Genomic DNA, 18,938 nt, shown 5'->3' with positions numbered 1-18,938 from the left:
GATAGAAAGTCACCACAGAATGCAGTCCTGAGTAGAACTTCAGTCATGACATTGTGGGTTAAGTCTTGACCTACGAAATATTATATGCAGCGCGTACTGTACTGTTAGCTAGGTTAACCAAATGGAATAAAGCGCATGGCCTGATCACACATCCAGCTCCAGCGTACAGATCAATCATCAACAACGAATGATCAATCGCTCTCAGCTCAACTAGTCCAGCTTTTCTTTGTCCCGCTGTTATTTTAGCGTCGTCAACGATGATGTCAAAAACAGTTGTTCTACATCTTATGCTGATAGTGTTCGGTGCCTTCCTATGCATGGATTTCGGCGGTCAATCGAAACTTGCAAACGGAACACAATGGAGGTAAATCAATGTTAGACTTCTAACGTTACTAATAAAACCTGGCTTAATCCAGTTATACTCATAGGCATAGGTCTAGATCTACTCCTACTGTATAGATCTAGTAGGCCTAGACTGATCTATCTAGACTAGATCTATATCTAGTCTAGGGCCAGGCTATGGTATTTTGATATGAAACTTAACAAATGCCAAACATTAAAGTTAAAATTAGCCTAACTTTTTAGACTAGATTTTTCTAGTTGATGAATGTTATTGTTAACCTCAGTCATAAAAAGTAAATAGGTCTAAGGAAGGTGGATTTCATTGTCGTAAAATAGATCTAACAGTTAGATCTAGATCTAGATCTAAATGTTTACTTTTTTTAATGTCTTATAAATTATGGGTTGGTTATCCAGACAGTTTAATTGCAAACAGCTCAGTAATTTGCAAAACTGGAAGTTCACGGCAATTTTTCAGAAATTTCATTCAAAGACTTGTGTTTGACATTAGAGTAAAGTACCCGGTTTTCGGCCACTTAAGACAAAATCCTATTTATTGGACTCTTTACTTCCTATTTATTATCATTTCTTGTTCAAATCATGAAGCAAATATTATTATTATTTAAACAAAAAAAGAATCCCCAAAAAAAATCACGAATTGCCATGACAATATTCATTTCAATTTTCACTGTTTTGGAGCCGGTTATCGGCCGAGCGTTTCAGTTTACGGCCGCATGTACAAAGTCAATCGGAAGCGCTCGCGCGCGCCGTGCGTTTCTGCGCTGATGTATAGCACACGCGGGCGGAGCAGGTATCCCACGCCGGAGCTCCCGGGTGCTCGCCTGACCGAATACAGGCACAGCGGTGATCGGAAGTTGGAATCTGAATTAGACGGACATATCGTGTGTGCGTCGCGGTGTGCGGCTGCATTGATTTAATACATGCGATGAGATACTTTTGAGCTTGCGACCAGCACAAAATCGGGCTCTATATCTGAAAAATACTTGAAATAAAGCTCATTTTATGGTACCCATATTTCTTACATACACGCGTAAGAAACTCGATTTTTCAGATTTGGGTAGCGGGACCGCCGATTACATCGCTAAAATGTGATATTTTAGGATATATTTTTCATTGCAAATGTGGTTCTTCAGTGACACTGGCATGGTATGGTATGTGTGGGATATGTGTTATGCTATTATGCGATGTATTTTAAAGTGATTTTACCATGTATCCAACCAATTGGCCGAAAACCGGAGCTGACCGATTACCGGGTACTTTACTTTTATCTAGATCTAGGGTCTAGACTCTAAATGACAAATAGATTAGGCCTAAAGTCAAATGCTACAGCTTTATTTAGAACCAATCTAGATCTAGCCTAATCTAGACTCTAGATCTAGACTCTAGATTCTAGGCCTATTTTTTTATGTAAAACTAAAAGTAAAAACGTCCAGACCCCCCCCCCCCACACCCCCAGGCCCCATCACTGTATCACTATTGTATCAGATATTCTTGACTTGGGTCTATGTAAACTTGATCCATCTAGATCTAAATGTTAGATCTAACTTAGAGTAGATCTAGACTAGACTAGATCTAGTAGATCAAGACCTTGATTTATCTACATGATCTAGACCCTAGATCTATCTTATTGTATCTAGGTCTAGCATGTCTAGCAGGTAGCCTACATCGAGATCTAGATTTAGCCTAGACCATAGGGAGCACTAATTTTTTGGGGGGCAGGAGGTTTTTTCATAATTCTCATCGTTAACGTTGGCGGGAGAGCGGGAGGAAGGCGTGTTCGGGAGTCTCTCTCGCTATGAGCTTTTGGGGCGGCGGGAGAATAAGCGTGGTGGCGTGAGACTCCCTCCAAATCATAAAATGCGGGAGGGTTGACAGCCCTGGGTTATATTATTAGTAGGTCTAGGCCTAGACCGAAAGCTTCAGTCTCTATAATCGTCGGTTGTTCCACTGAGACTACGTCTGGCTCCACTAGACCTCCGGTTATAGAGCCAGACGTAGTCTCAGTGGAACAACCGACGATTATAGAGACTGAAGCTTTCGGTCTAGTCTAGGCCTAGACCGAGATCTACATAGGGTCGCAATGATTTTAGTTCGGCAGCTTACCCCCGAATTAAAGGTTTTCAGGCCTATACATACTATCGATTTAATTACACCCCTGGCCCTACGAATAGAAATTGTCTCTACCCCTTCTGGGGGCTCCAGTCTACATCTAGAGCTAGATCTAAGAAAATCAACATTTCCCCCCACAAGCGGAAATACATTATAACAAGTAGATTCTAGGTCTAAAATTAAATCTAGTCTGAACACATTAATAATATAAATAAATAAATTAGAAACACAAATCTTTAAAATGTCACCGTGTCAGAAGTCGTCTCAAGTATGCAGCCTTAAAATTGTGAATTCAGAGAATTGAATAAACCTAGACTATAGGCCTACTAGTTCTACAGAGTAGTCCTGACACAAATCAATTTCGACCTTTGTAGCAGAATATTTTGTTGTAGAGGTCTAGACCTTAATATAAATGCAAACTAGATATAGAATCTAGGCAAAAAATTATTTATGGTAATTAGATTCATGTCGTTTTCTTTGTTCTTTTTTAAATCTTTTTAGTGCAAATCAAGATACTTTACCGGAAGAGGCCACTTTGTTTTCAACAAGATTACCTGTAAGTATTAGTATTTAGTCTAGAACTCTTGAAAAAAAAAGTCAGGGCTGTCAACCCTCCCGCATTCGGAGGTAGTCTCACACCACCACGCTTATTCTCCCGCCGTCCCACCAACTCGTAGCGGGAGACTCCCGCCACCACGCCCTTCCTCCCGCAATCTCCCGGTTTATGAAAAAACCTCCTGCCATACTCGTATTGTATGGAATTTATTTTTGCTCAACGGGGGAGAGGGGGGGGGGGGGGGTAGTGAGCACTTCGATTTTGTTTTCTTACTCAACAGGGCATTCAGCTCCTCTAGACCGAACATTTATCTCTCTTTCGTTCGTTAGCCCATGGACCCATTACGGATGGACATTCGACGTGATTCTTTCTTTGATCCAATGATAGTCACCGCCTTATGATTATGTGCATCTATTGGGTTTTGTTTGGATGGTCTGCTTATTAAATTATTAGAGAAAGAAGATGATTCGTTGTACCGACTCTTAATCATTTTCTGAATTTTCAAAAATGTTTCTTTGTCCGATAAAAAGTCACAGTTCGTAGGGGAAAGAAAAATTGCCGGTCGACCGAGGTAATACATCTCACCGACTTCAAACTTCTGTATTGATATAGTCACTGGCGTCCTGGTGGGGGGGGGGGGGCTTGGGGTGCGCCAGCCCCCCCCCCCCAAATAAAATTGAACCATGACTTATTTTCAATTCCATATAAAAGTGATGTATAAATGTTCGTGATATCACATGATTTTCAACAAAATGTGTGTTTCTCCATTTCTGTTGCAAACTGACAGATTCCCAAATGGCCAGGAAGAGCATATGTTTTTTTATAGTCACTAAGGGGCCTTGGCCACTAACAGTAACACAAGTGAAAAAATCCTATCCAGAAGCAACTGTGTCAATTAAGCACTGCCGGACGTTTCATGTAACACTGCACATGCACCGTTAAGTGGGGAAATTGAATTAAGACAAGATTAAGAATTGTGGACGGTACAACGAATCGTCTTCTTTCTCTAATAATTTAATGAAACGACAAAGCTTCCGTGCTTCGGGGGGGGGGGGGGGGGGCGGGGGGGAAACTGAATTCAGACTAGGATTAAGAGTCGAGAACGGTACAACGAATCGTCTTCCTTCTTTAATAATTTAATGAACCATAAAAACTTCCGCGCTTCCCCCGGAATGGGTGAAAATGAATTCAGACAAGGATTAAGAGTAATAATTTATTGAAACGTCAAAGCTTCCGCGCTTTGCGCGAGATGGGCGAAAATGAATTCAGACAAGGATTAAGAGAAATAGTTTAATGAAACGTCAGAGTTTCCGCGCTTCACGCGAAATGGGCGAAAATGAATTCAGACAAGGATTAAGAAACGGAACCGCTACAATGAATCGTCTTCTTTCTCTAATAATTTAATGAAACGTGAAAGCTTCCGCGCTTCGCGCGGGATGGGTGAAAATGAATTCAGACAAGGATTAAGAGTAATGATTTATTGAAACGTCAAAGCTTTCGCGCTTCGCGCGAGATGGGCGAAAATGAATTCAGACAAGGATTAAGAGTAATAACTTAATGAATCGTCAAGGCTTCCGCGCTTCGCGCGGGATGGGCGAAATGAATTCAGACAAGGATTAAGAGTAATAATTTATTGTAACGTCAAAGCTGCCTCGCTTCGCGCGGGAGGGGGGGGGGGACCTGGATCCAAACAAGAATTAAGAGTCGAGAACGGCACAGCGGATCGTCTTCTTTCTCTAATAATTTAATGAAGTGTCAAAGTTTCCGCGCTTCGCGCGGGAGGGGGGAAGAGGGGGGAAAAATAACTTAGTTCCTGGCCCCGGGTTTAAAGGGTTAAATTTGTAGACATTTGAGCATTGGTATTAATATATTTGTCGGTATTTGGTTGCTCGTTTTGTCGGTAATCGGTGGCCTCTACACCCTCCCCACTCCCCCACTGACAAAGATCTAGCGACGCCCCTGATAACGACACAGTTTATACACTCGAGAACATTTTTGCAAGTACTACTGATGAAGTACCGGACCACCGTCTTTGTGCATTGTGCGGCATCAAAGCATATACAACGTCTCAAGCCGTGACATATCACTTTTCTCTAACTTCTAACCAATCAGAAGGCCTCGTTTTTTTTCTCAGGAAGTGCCGGTGGACATTAATGCGCCAAATGTGGTTCTCAAATTGCAAAAGATCCCTACTCTTGGAAGGGGTAGGAGAAAGCAATTTTACGTCATATTACTCCAGGAAGTGCCTGAAAATGCGTCTAATTTGGTTCTAAAATTGCAAATGCTTCTTACCTTGGGAGGGGGCCAGATGGGATGGCCTGTACAATCACCCCCCCCCCCCCCCCCCAATAATTCACCATAAAAAATAAAATAAAAATGAAGAGAAAAATTAATGATTAGAGCCCGATGAGAGTAGTTAATGGTTATTACTCGCAAGATGACCATCAATATACACATTTTGCTCTCTCATTTTCATAATACATACATATATATATATATATATATATATACGAAGTAAATGAGACAACCGTATATGAGACAAGAATAAATTGAATTCTCGCTCATACGGCTTCATCAGGAATTGATGAATTTATTCAATTTGTTCAATCAACAGCATCATAGAAATGCAGTGCGCCAAATGCAAAGCCGCAGCGTTAAAAAGCAACGAGCTAAATGTTAAGCGCGAAGCGCAATGGTAGCAATCTGCAATGCACATCAAACAATCCTGGACAGTGTAAACATAAACTCTGTGACGAATTCGTGATGAGATCGGAGACAAGGAGAAAGATTTTCGGACATCAGTATGACTTATAAGATAGTTCAATAGTTGCTATGTTGTTTCCGTTCACCCTTTTTAAAATTCACGTCATTGTATCTTTATTTTTATTTTTTCACTGATTTTATTTTTTATTTCCTGACATTTCATAAAACATTTTTCATTTTTGGAGAAAGATTATTTCACATCTTATTTTTGTTTTATTGAAAAGCTGATGTAGGCCTATATCACTGGCGTACTGGTGGGGGGGGGGGGGCTTGCGCTTGCCCCCCCCCCCCCAATAAAATCCAGCCATGACTTATTTTCAATTTCATACAAGTGATTTACATGTATAAATGTTCGTGATATCACATGATTTTCAACATAATTCGCGTTTTTCCATTTCTGTTGCAAACTGACACATTCCCAAATAGCCAGGAATAGCCAGCAACATATATTTTGTATAGTCACTAATGGGCCTAATTAGTGGCCGATATATAAACTCTAACAGTAGTATACAATTCCTTTCCAGAAGCTATTGCGACAAGCACTGCCAGGAGATAACATGATACCCACCACTCGGGCTGTGCATGCAAAGATTTGCGAACGAACGTTCCATACGTACATCATGTGGGGAAACTGAATTCAGACGTGGATTAAGAGTAATAATTAAATGAAACGTCAAACTTCCGCGCTTCGCGCGGGAGGGGGGAAACTGAATTCAGACAAGGACACGATACAACAAATCGTCTTCTTTCTCTAATAATTTAATGAAACGTGAAAGCTTCCGCGCTTCGCGTGGGATGGGCGAAAATGATTTCAGACGTGGATTAAGGGTAATAATTAATTGAAACGTCAAAGCTTCGCGCGGGAGGGGAGGAACTGAATTCAGACAAGGACACGATACAACGAAGCGTCTTCTTTCTCTAATAATTTAACGAAACGTGAAAGCTTCTGCGCTTCGCGCGGGATGGGCGAAAATGAATTCAGACGAGGATTAAGAGTCGAGAATGGTAGATCGAATCGTCTTTCTTTAATAATCTAATGAAACGTCAGAGCTTCCGCGCTACGCGTGGAGGAAGGGGAACTTGATTCAAACAAGGATTAAGAGTCGAGAATGGTAGATCGAATCGTCTTCTTTCTTTAATAATCTAATGAACCGCCAGAGCTTCCGCGCTACGCGCGGAGGAAGGGGAACTTGATTCAAACAAGGATTAAGAGTCGAGAACGGTCCAACGAATCGTCTTCTTTCTCTATTAATTTAATAAAACGTCAAAGCTTCCGCGTTTCGCGGGGGAGGGGGGAACTCCCCCTCCCTGTACCCAGCGCGCTCTGTAAGTGATTCGCGTACTACTGCCCCCCCCCCCCTAAAATTAAATCCTGGGTACGCGCTTGGGGAGGGGATGCAACCTGCCACACACTTCTACCTCTTGGTTGCTTTGGTCCATTGCCGAAAATATTTTGGCACCTATCATCTCCCCAACCACGGATACAAATCGACACCCTTGCCCATGCCATTTTGTGCCCCCCCCCCCGGTAAGAAATTCCTGGATCCGCCACTGATGCCCATGCATGTTAGAGTGGGGTGCTGCGGATTTTTTTTTGTCAGCCCCCCCAAACGTTTTTGCTCATTACGCCACTGGATATAGTACACGAAGATCAAGCAAGACTACCGACATAGCAACATAATTATCTATGCGTATCTTTCTTGCTCCCTCGACGTGGCGACTCCATCCAACTCCTCTTCTCTCAGGCTCTTAACCCCCTTTATCTCCTCTCTTTCATCCCCCGTTTTTTTTGTTTCCTTTTTCTCATAATTTGTTTTCTTTTTCCATTTCTCCTTTTCTTTCTTTTCTTTTTGACCGTTCTTTCCTCTCCTTCCTTTCCTCTCCTTCCTCTTTTTTTTCTCTTTCTTTTTTTCTTCTCTTCTCTTTCCTTTTTTTTCATCACCTTTTTTCTTCCTCTTTTCTTTTCTTTCCTTTTCCCTCTCATTTTCCCCCTCCCCCTTTTCTCATTTTCATATTCATATTCAAATTTATTGTCCAATGATTGGAAATTTGTTTCATTTGCATGTCAGTACAAGATTACACATTATAAACATCAATAAGATACAGATGGGTACAGAGTAGAACATTTAACTTGGACATAGGTAACAACAAATGTGATAGTTCAACATGCAGACTAAAATTTGATTCATTAATTCAGACTAAGTAGTTAAATTCAGTTCAAGTTCGGATTAAATTCATTCGCAATTGAGATTAAATACAATTAAAGATTTAGACCAATTCAATTCGTAATTTAGATCAAATCCATTTCAAATCCCGATCACATTCAATTCGTAATTCAGATTAAAATACAATTAACAAAATCAAATCACATTCAATTTATAATTCAGACTAAGTAATAAGATTAAATTCATAGTTCGGGTTAAATTAAGTTCACAATTCAAATTCAATACAATTCATGATTCAGACAAATTCAATACATATTTTAGAAAATAATTCAATTCAGATCCCGATCACGTACAATTCATAATTCAGATTAAATTAAATTGACGATTCAGGTTAAATAGATTCATAATTCAGATTAAGTACAATTTATAATTCAGATCAATTCAATTCGTAATTTTCCCGACAGCAGCGCAATTTTACCGACAATATCCTGACAAGAGGGGGGGGGGGGGAGGGGGTCGCACCCTTCTAAATCCCCCCTTTTTTAGCGACGCCCTTGCTTATGATATCTAAAATCTGTTAATTCCTCAGTCTCTCATACTAACATTTAAATACGCGCTTGCATGTCTACCAGGTAGTTCTCTAAGTTCATGAAGTATATATCTGCATTTATCCACTCCTACTAGTTGAAGGTGCGCTATTTAGGAGATCAAGATACTTTCATGAGATGGGAGGCTCCCGCACACTGTTCAGCAGCAAACTCAAGGTAAGCTGTGTTCAATTACTCTAAGATTTATATCACTTATATGCTCATGAGTTGTGAAGTAGAAATACTTTGTTGTCACTCTCAAGTTGGCACTCAATGTATTTAATGAAGAGTAAGAACATATTATGCACTTGTTGATTACAATCCCGCTTTAAATTTGGCTAGCCCCAATTTCATATGCAAACAAAATATAACATTATTAAGAAAATGAACTTGATGAGCATGACGATACTAATTATATGAGATATGAGATTCAATACTACTGACTTTTTTTATCTGTCTTTCGGTGAACTTTAATCAACTTAATTTACCATTCTTTCAAATCATACGAGAATATATAATATGAGAATATATAATATGAGAACAAATAATATGAGATTATAAAATATGAGATTATATCTTCTCTATTTCAGTGATGTAGAAACAGAGATAAGTTGCAGCACTGCGGGACTGCATCGTGTCAGACTACAGTATGTGCATGATGGACAGATTGTAAGCATCTCAACGCATTTGTTTGGACAAATGTTATACAAAAGTATCACAGAGCCAAACTTTTGTGCATTTCATTAATCATTCATATTGAATTGATTCATATTAAATACATTCTTGGAAAGATCTTCCTAGGGTCATGGGAAAACATAATTCCAGTATGGTATTACGATCTTTCTAGACGATGTTATCACACAATGTGGAGCAACAGGGTATGAAAAGATGAAACGGTTGGCTCAAGACCGAGGAACTTGGAGAGAAACTTGGAGAGACACTTGATATAGAATTTTGAATGGGTCACTGAACCTGTCATAAACTGACAGATTACTATTGATGATGATTACGATCTTGTATTTATCAAATTACGATTTTATGTGGCAGGACAGAGGTTTGTAGGTGTTTTGATTAGCTCCATTATCATATTTTCATATTTCAATTTTATATCATAATAATAATCATAATAATAATCTTTTAAATCCTCTCCAAATTTTATTAAGTTAAACCGAAAATGGAAAATTATTTTTGCCCAATTGATCGTAAGCTCGGCAGCCACTGAGCAGCGCCAGATCGACGTTGCTCTGTCCCTTATTGTTAAACGCCAAACAAGGTAGCAGCAACTCCCGTCTTTAAACGTCTTTTGGTATGACGCGGCCGGGGTTCGAACCCACGACCTCCCGGCTGTGAGGCGGACGCCTACTGACTTGGCCAAAGTAGAAAGAAAAAGTAGAATTCAGGTGTTTTTTTTTAGAATAACTTCTAAATATTTACAACCATTATAAAAAATGTGTTTCTATCATGAATTAAAATTCACAACGTCTACGGTAAATATGGTTTATCATTCTTGCAGATAAATGACAGTAGGGTAATGATCATGAAGAATACCCCACTGTGCTACAGATGGTATGTGCTGGTAGAAACAGGGTAAGTTTATTACTCTAAGTCTGTAATACACCTCTATACAGTGGCGTACGCAGGATTTTTTCAAGGAGGGTGTTTGGAAGTTTGGAAATCGCGCTTCGCTTAGTGGGGGGGGGGGGGGGGGGATAAGGAGTATTCATTTTTTTTCCCCAAAAAAAAATAAGGGGAGTAACCCCCCCCCCCCACCCCCCCCCCCCCCCCCCCCCCCCCCCCCCCCCCCCCCCCCCCCCCCCCCCCCCCCTGCGTACGCGTCTTCCTTCATACACCTCGGAAGATTAACTCCAGGAGTATAATTACAGACGCGACGAGACAGATACATGTATACATTTCACGATATAATACAGTAGCTTGGAATTCTTTATCTGAGCTACTCTACGGAGGAATACCAATTATTTTTAATTACCGAAAGCCTCTGATCGTGAATACTCACCATAGAAACTTCTGATTTCGAAAAGTCTTCATTTATTTCTTTAAAAAACAATTTAAATTTTCAAAATAAAATCGATGTGCTTGGGTTTCCCAGACAGAGCAAATCATAATGTATGCAATCTGCATCATGATTGTCTGGTAAATGCAATTCTTGCTATCGACACTTAGGGAGGAAATATTCATCCATAAACTGTTCCATTGCTTTGACTCCGCCCTTTACGTCTCAACATCATGAAGATGTCAACCCCCATGCAGGTAGTGATTCGAAAAATGTTGTTTATTTCCATCTCATATATTCTGTGATACAATCGTGTAGATCAAAGTACAGGAATATATTGCAATGTATATGTATAGCTAATTTCAGAAAGTGATATTGTTTTGTTTAAACCTGACAGGGTTGAGAATACAGATGACATTGTTGTTAAGGTTTGGATATGGGATCCACTCCTCTCAAGTCTTGAAGAAATGAAGCAAACTGCTATCAAGCCATCAAAGGTAAGGATTGTTAATACGCTCCTTCGTTATGAGAAAACACTGAGACATAAATTAAAAGCTTAATTCAGCTCTATGACGGTTTGGGTTATTGTACACCTGAAGTTTTGCAAAAATAGAAAAAATAAGGGCGCATATTGCTTCGTTTTGCTTGCCAAGTAAAAGCATTATTAACCAAATCTCACCAACTATAACTGAGTCGGCTAAACCCTGTTATTTGCCAGGCTCTGGTGGCGCTAATTAAAGCCCTCACTGGGAAGAATAGTTAGCCAATGTTGCGTCCATATACTAGAGTTCTGCAACGCGTTTTACGATTTATTTGCTGTTTACTTCCTTCAATCCGAGTTTCTTAAAGTGATTCAGCAACGCAGTTATTAAATATATTATGGTGAGTCAAGTCCACTCCTTTGGATTAAAGTCAAGTGTTTCCTGCGATAAACAGTAAAACATTTAACACATTAGACTTTTGTAATTTATGGCACAATCTATTCAAACTCAGCAAAACAAAATACAAACCTATTATTCAAGATATTGAATATTCAAAGTACTGTTATTGTATAGGGTTTATCATTCAATAATAGAGCAAAGTGTTGTATATTCCATTACGTTCAATGTAATTGATTAATTTCATCACTAATTTCTTTTCTTCTTAGAAGCTACTTTACGAAATAAAATACTTGTGGTTAAAATAGTTTTCAGAGAGACTCACCAAGATATTCGCTGGAAAGGGGCAGGTACCAGGATTGTTAGAGGTGATACCAGACCCTAGATTTCAACTGGATTGTTCCAACATGACATTCCTCCCATCTCATAGGTATGATGTAGTTATTATTGACCTAGCAATTACATCCATCGTTTATTGATACAATTAAGTAATTGTATATATTTTACAGACTTGCGTGCTTTAGTCGCAGGTGAACCTGAAGTAAAGTTACACTGTCGCTCATAAAGGTCGAATATTTTTTAAAATCCCAATTTATGGAATTATTTTAAAAATTATTTAAAAATAATAGATCTAGATAATAGTATACATTCTCAGATTTTTTTGAACAATAATTTCCCAATGTGTGCTTTGCGTGACTGCTAAAGCATATGTATGCTACTATGCTTATCAACTAGGGGACCTATGTCCTTAAGTCATAAATGACAGTAATGAGGATTAATGCCCCACAAAAGGGCAATAATATAGCACATCGACACGGTTTTGATCCATGGGCCTCACAGTTACGAGGCCATTGCTTTGTCACTGAACCATGACTGTACGCAGCGGGGGCTAGGGTAGGGGGCAGTTTCCATAAATAAAAAAACAAACAGAAAATGCAATAAATTTTCAATAATTTATTGCATTTTACCTCGGTTCCCAACATAAACAAATCTTCTGTGTGCCCATGCCTTGAGCCATAATGCATGGCCGTTCAGAGGATTTTTTATGTTGGGGACTGGGGGAAAATGCAATAAATCATTGAAAATTTATTGCATTTTCTGTTTTTTTTTAATTTATGGAAACTGCCCCCTACCCTAGCCCCCGCTGCGTACAGTCATGGTTCAGTGACAAAACAATGGCCTCGTAACTGTGAAGCCCCAGGATCAAAACCGTGTCGATGTGCTATATTAGTGCCCTTTTGTGGGGCATTAATCCTCATTACTGTCATTTATGACTTGAGGGCGTAAGTCCCCTAGTTAATAAGCATAGTAGCATACACATGCTTTATCAGTCCCGCAAAACACACATTAGCAAATTATTATTGAATAAAATCTGAGAATGTATACTATTATCTAGATCTATTATTTTTAAATAATTTTTTTAATAATTCCATAAATTGGGGTAAAACTAAAATATTCCACCTTGACAGTGTATTTATTCAGTTGACAAACAATAATAAAACATCGTTATATCATGATGTACTTGTGTAAGTTTGATATCTCTTGCCTATTAATTAATTAATTATTCATGTTTATTGCATATATTCTACTTCTATTCTGCTACTTGACAATCACCCAGGTAGATATCATTCTTTCAGTGACATCTGGCTTGTGGTTTCTTGTTGAAAAAAGCTTTTAAAAACGTTTATATTAAGGCAGGATTTAAAGACGATTATATTTCTTCTAAGATCTAACGCCATGATTTGACCATTATTGTAATATTATGTAATTTCTTTATAAGCTGTTTTTTTTTTACTTCTTCTATGTCTTGTAACTCTGAATAAACTAACACGATCGCAACAATTTTCGAAAAAAATCAAATCGACGGCAATTTCAAAGTGGTATTTTATATCAAGTTCGGATTACGTAATATGTCATTGGCAAGTTTACACACTCGAATAAGAAACGCACCATGCTTTTAAAATTGCCTTGATTTATTGAAAGTACTCACGATTGTGTTAAATGTGCTATGGAAGAAAAAAATGTGGAAAGTTAAATATGTTCTAATCAAATCTGCAAATCAAGTAAGTAATACACTGATTTTACGGTTATCGCATCATTTACTTGTAGGTCGTCTTAATCTTACAGACTTTGATTTCTATCTCTCTTTTTTATGAAGTATGTGGGAGTTTTACGTTCGAGTTTCTCGGTGCAAGGCTCATAGAGTACAAGTAAGCGGCAAACCAAGCGTGGCTTCACATGGATGTTTTATCAGGTTTGAGATCGTATTTCAAAACTGTGATTTATTGACTCGATGTGATTGAATTGATGTCCTCTGTCAACATAATGTCCAGTGTTTGCATCAGCATGATATAATAGACAGATTTGGCTCAGATAGGCATCACGTAGGCATCACGTAATTAGCTTTTCTGAACATGGTATGAGTAGTTGGTCTGCTTAATATGACATACAGAGCGGGAGCAACTAAAGGGGCGCTTTAAAAATAAAAAAGTCGACACTGCATATCTGAAAAGGGGGTCTGATAAAAATCAAGTAACCAAATTAAAAACGATTGCCTTCAATAAATGTAATCATGATGCATGCTCAACGCAAGGGGTTATCAAATGCAAGTAATAGTAAATGTTTATAGAGAATAGATAATTTGTGAAATTTATAGGAGTGGAGTAGCACAGTCGAAGACTATTCTACTCGGTTTTGTAGGGTTCATGTTCATTCTACTTTTAACGACTCAAAATCTGATGCCATGGAAGTAGTCCATAATTTAATCTGCTTAATAGAGCTAGGAAAGTCGCTCAGCGAATTACTCACACAGAGTTGCCCACAATTGGTGCTCTTTATGAAAAGAAGGTTCTACTGAAGATTCATAAAATAATGCAAGATTCATCCCATCCTCTACATGAGCTCTTTAAGTTCAACCGTTCAGGTATACGTCTAACAGTGCCTAAAACAATACGATGTAGATTCAGACAATCTTTTGTTCCAAATGCCATACACATTTTCAACAATTCTGTAAAACGATGATTTTCTAATTTGAGTGTATGTAATGTGTGGATGGTTTGGGTGCATGCGTGGAGCCAGGTCGTAATCTTTTCTCCTTTTCTGTCCTCTCTAACTTTACCTGAAGCATTGTTTTGGGTGTGGACCTATCATTCTACCACTTTCTTCTCTCCTTATTTATTTCCTTATCTATCTCCTTTCCTATATCTCTATTGTATTCATGTACCTGACTTCACGCATGCCTGCACACACACATGCATACATGTAAATTGGTATGTTATGCTCTGATCACAACTCTGGTTTTTTGCATTTCTTGTCATGTTAAGCAGAGTCATTTTCATGATAACCATTTTTCGAACAGTTGAGGTCTTTTGTCATGCTTTTTTGATCAAATTTTTAATCAATTTTTTAATCAATGTCAATATTTCAAATGTCAGTATTAAGTGCAATAATGTAACCTATAACAGTAAATGTCTTTCAACTCAACAAATATGTATATTTGAGAAGAACTGTCTTTTATGATAGTGTTAAAATGCCTTTCACTCTGTCCATAATGATGCGAAACAGTAATCTTCTAAACTTTTAATGAATGAACAACGTATCTCGAGTGCGTGCATGAGTGTCAGCTGCTATGTTCTTTCTCCCTCCCTCTTCCCTCCTTTCACTTGAAGCTTTGTTTTAGGTGTGCATTTCTCCCTTATCTACCACTTTTTCTTATTTCTCCCCTCTCTTCTACACTGCATCTCTTTGCATACATGTACCAGACTTCATGCATGCCCTCTCACATGTTTTTAGTATGTTATGGCCGCTGTCCCATGACACTTGTATATGTATATGTAAATGTGAAATGGCTAAGGCTAGGTTCCTTATTGAACACTTTTTTATTCTAACTTTCTACTGCACAGGGTCTATCTCTAGCTTGCAGCTCTGAATTTTCGAATTTTTGAATGTTGACGACTCATTTGTCTTTTTAACCACGGGCAGTCACTGTTCTTGATATCCTGTACTCTACCTCTACCTCATCTCTTCCCTCCCAGAGCTCCTCGTTTTCTGTCACCTTCTCTTTTCTCCCTCCTTCTCTCTCTCTCCCTCACATTTCCTTTCTGTTCTACTCCATTCGACTCCTCTCTCTCTCTCTCTCTCTCTCATTTGTTCTTTTCTCTCTCTCCTCATACCCCTTTTCTGGGAGAGAAGGGGTGAATGTTTCAAAGCACTTTTAAATTCATTTATTCAATGCATTCTGTGCATTATCAAGATTCATTTTTAAATGCCAGTTTTCAAGTTTACATGTCAGCTTTGTTAATGCTATTATTGCTATTATTATTGTTATTATTATTATTATTATTATTGTATTTTCTTTGTATCCTCGAATGTATTTATATATTGTTTATGTTGTTTGTATATGTACGTCACTCGCCAGTGGAGGACGAATTTCTGTATTTTTTTAAATCAGACAATAAATTATCTTGAATCTTGAATCTTGAATCTTGAAATGGAAAAATTAATCATGAATAACAAAATGACCATGACAACAACATATGCATTACATTCATTTCAAGAGATACCAAGGCAGTGATATCTTCAATGTGCATCGATGAAATACTGCAATCTGAGGGGTCATTGACTTTGAAAGGTCAACTTGGAGTTTCCATAGTAATCAAAGACCCTTGTAACCAGGATACAGCCTTCCTTATAATGAGGTAAATCAAATATCTTTCTATTTAATCTACACTTTGTTTGCTTTCGATTGAATACTAATAGAGCTGTATTTTTTACTTAATCAATTTAATATTGATGGGTACGTTTTATGATTATTTTCGCAACGAATACAGAGTTCAAGGGTTGCACATTACTGATAACAAGTATTTCTTTTCTCTTTAGCGGACAGTGTGTGTTTACTACCGATGGTTTTAAGTCCACTGATCATATCATGGTGTCACCTGAACTCTTAATGGTAAGTAAGCCCTGCAAGTTTGCCGAAAGTTTTCTTTCATACAATAATTATATGCTTTGTGGATTGAAATCAAACACCCTCCCCAACGTAAATACGAAAATTGAAAAGATATATGCTAATGTAACTTTCCGAATTATAATCACTTTTTTTTTTTCATTTTCGGAATTACTAGACTATTTATTTTTGTGATATTTGGACATGTCGCAATATTGAACCGAAGTAGGCTTATATCCTACGTTTTCGTATTGATGAACCTAATTCTGAAAAAAAAACTAACCATCGATATAACAACCTTCTGAATAATGACCCTTCAATTGCTCGGCAAATGGACCGTCTCGTTTGCGGTATAATGAACATGGCATACGAGATGTTGTGTTTTGAAATGAAGAAACTTCGAAATTTCAAACATTTTAAAAAGCGAACGTTCCCGCCCATATTAACGAAACAGAAAGAACAAAAATGTTTTCCCCGTCTTCATGCAATGCATAGGGGTACAAGTAACAGTTGAGGGAATTCTTGTAACGCCTTCAATCTCTATCGTGCATGATCATAAATACAAGTTGGAATCTAGAGCTAAAAAAGTTGTACTATTCACTGGGACATTCTTGGAAGAGTAAACGCGATTATTGTGTTATGCTGTTTTTTCAGGGCGCATCGGTAAATGTGAGAGACATTGCTATAACCTCTGACTCTATAATCTACCAACTTGAAGAAGGGTATTTACTCATACAGGACAGATCCTCTGGAACATTCATGCGGTTGACAGGTGTATTTCATCTTGTATCGCTTGAGTTTGATTTGAGTACCAATGTGACGGCAGATATTGTCTTCCTGGCTAATTCTTGGTACCACCATTCTCGTTGTGTTCTCTTGACGAAAGAGAATGTTCACCATCACTAAAGATGGGGCCAGACTCAACTTGAATGTTTTCTCTTTTCATCACCTTTGCATTCTATGATCATCAAAATATCGAACTTAACACTTATTTATCCGATAATGTACTATCTGTATTAATTTTATTGTGATATACTACTACTAATATTAATAATAGTGTAGACTTATAAAGCGCACACACCGTCCATGGAAGCTCATGGCGCTAGCTCAGCAACAGTTCTCTTACTGTCGCTGATGTTATAGTAGATGACGGGTGATCAATAATCAACGAGAAAACAAACATCTCACCTGTAAATTTGGTGTTTCTGACAAAATGATGACCGCCGAAATTCATGACAGTGCCAAATCTGCCCTGGATTCCTATCTGCTGTCACAAATATCGTGATGAGCGCCAGCAAACTATACCATTGTTTCTATGTATAAACACGATATGTAAGATGATAGTAAGTGTTTTGTTTTTGTTTTGTTTTGTTTTTTTTTGTTGTTTTTGTTTTTGTATTCTTTTTTTTTGCAATCAACTGTTAAAAAGAAAGGGTTGGTTACTGTCGGGGAAAATTATTTTGATAGCTCTTTTGATGCGTGTACCGTACATAAGTTTAACATGTATGGTGATGTTATATGAGCTATATATAAATATATACAAGCAAAAAATGTATTAACACATGTGTTCATCTTTGTTGATGTTGTAGAATTTCAAGTGAATGCAATCGAGGGTAGACCAGCATGTCATCATTCACAAATGCGTAAGGTAATCCATGGCCTTGTTATTGTTTGAATTCAAACTGTGAATCCACTGGTTCCATCTTTGTATACCTAGATTACACTTTATACAGAGATCTTTTAAATCTTAAAAGTCACTTCTAATTTAATAAATCGGGCATTGGTTTTGTTTGACTACATGAGAACTTCTTTTTTAAAAATAAATATTACTTTATGATCACATTCGACTTTCGTCAATTGATTCTATGAATATACAACACAAAGTGATAAATGTTATAATAAAACATCAGGGATGAGTAAAGAATCTATGCAATTAAATAACCAAATAATATGAAATACGGTACGATACATTTTTTCATAGATATGTTTTTAATGTATTTGTAAACTTCAAGAAAAAAATGTAATACTATGGATTTTGTTAGAGATTGTCTTGAGTACAAGCTAAAATTAATATCTTCTCATCACCAGATTGAAAACGCCATGTTTCTCGGTTGGGACAATGAATATATATATATCTGGTATGAAGCTGAGTTACTACAAAGCATTCAAGTGAGCAAGGAAGAAGTGTCATCTTTACAGTATCCATTCTGGCTTAGCGAGGATATCATGGAGGCAAGTCATTCATCTTAACAATCGGTAGAGTACATATAAGTTTGGGGTGTAGATTTGGCAGATAAGTTGGTGCAGATTCTGTGCAAAGATCAGCCGACAGCATTGGTCATTTGGAACTAAAGAAATTCAGATGGGCATAAATACTAGAAATAGTGATGAAAACCGACCTACATGTATAGCATAACGAGAGAATAATGACAGTAAATAACATTCAACGGAGAAAGCATATATTATTTCAAAGTCGACTTTATTGTGTTTTTACTTCTTCTTAGCACCGAACGGATAAATACATTAAGATGTCGATCGACATTGAGGTGGTAGATATGTGTAAA

At 37.9% G+C, this 18,938-nt stretch overlaps 1 protein-coding gene across 1 annotated transcript; it reads left to right on the top strand.

The window, feature by feature from the left end:
* The first annotated feature begins 214 nt into the window (after positions 1 to 214).
* On the top strand, positions 215 to 18,624 carry LOC100888356 (cation channel sperm-associated protein subunit epsilon). The gene is made up of 13 exons (XM_030999230.1): positions 215 to 364; positions 2,971 to 3,025; positions 8,638 to 8,717; positions 9,131 to 9,209; positions 10,054 to 10,127; positions 10,949 to 11,048; positions 11,738 to 11,859; positions 13,588 to 13,683; positions 15,986 to 16,126; positions 16,308 to 16,380; positions 17,029 to 17,146; positions 17,964 to 18,022; positions 18,463 to 18,624. The coding sequence occupies exons 1-13, from the start codon at positions 258 to 260 to the stop codon at positions 18,622 to 18,624; spliced, it is 1,266 nt and encodes a 421-aa protein (XP_030855090.1). The 5' UTR covers positions 215 to 257.
* Positions 18,625 to 18,938: the final 314 nt, after the last annotated feature.

Source organism: Strongylocentrotus purpuratus, unplaced genomic scaffold, assembly GCF_000002235.5.
Source record: "Strongylocentrotus purpuratus isolate Spur 01 unplaced genomic scaffold, Spur_5.0 spur5_scaffold_5, whole genome shotgun sequence".
In the NCBI taxonomy this organism is placed as follows: Eukaryota; Metazoa; Echinodermata; class Echinoidea; order Camarodonta; family Strongylocentrotidae; genus Strongylocentrotus; species Strongylocentrotus purpuratus.
This window is presented reverse-complemented; position numbering and strand designations above follow the sequence as displayed.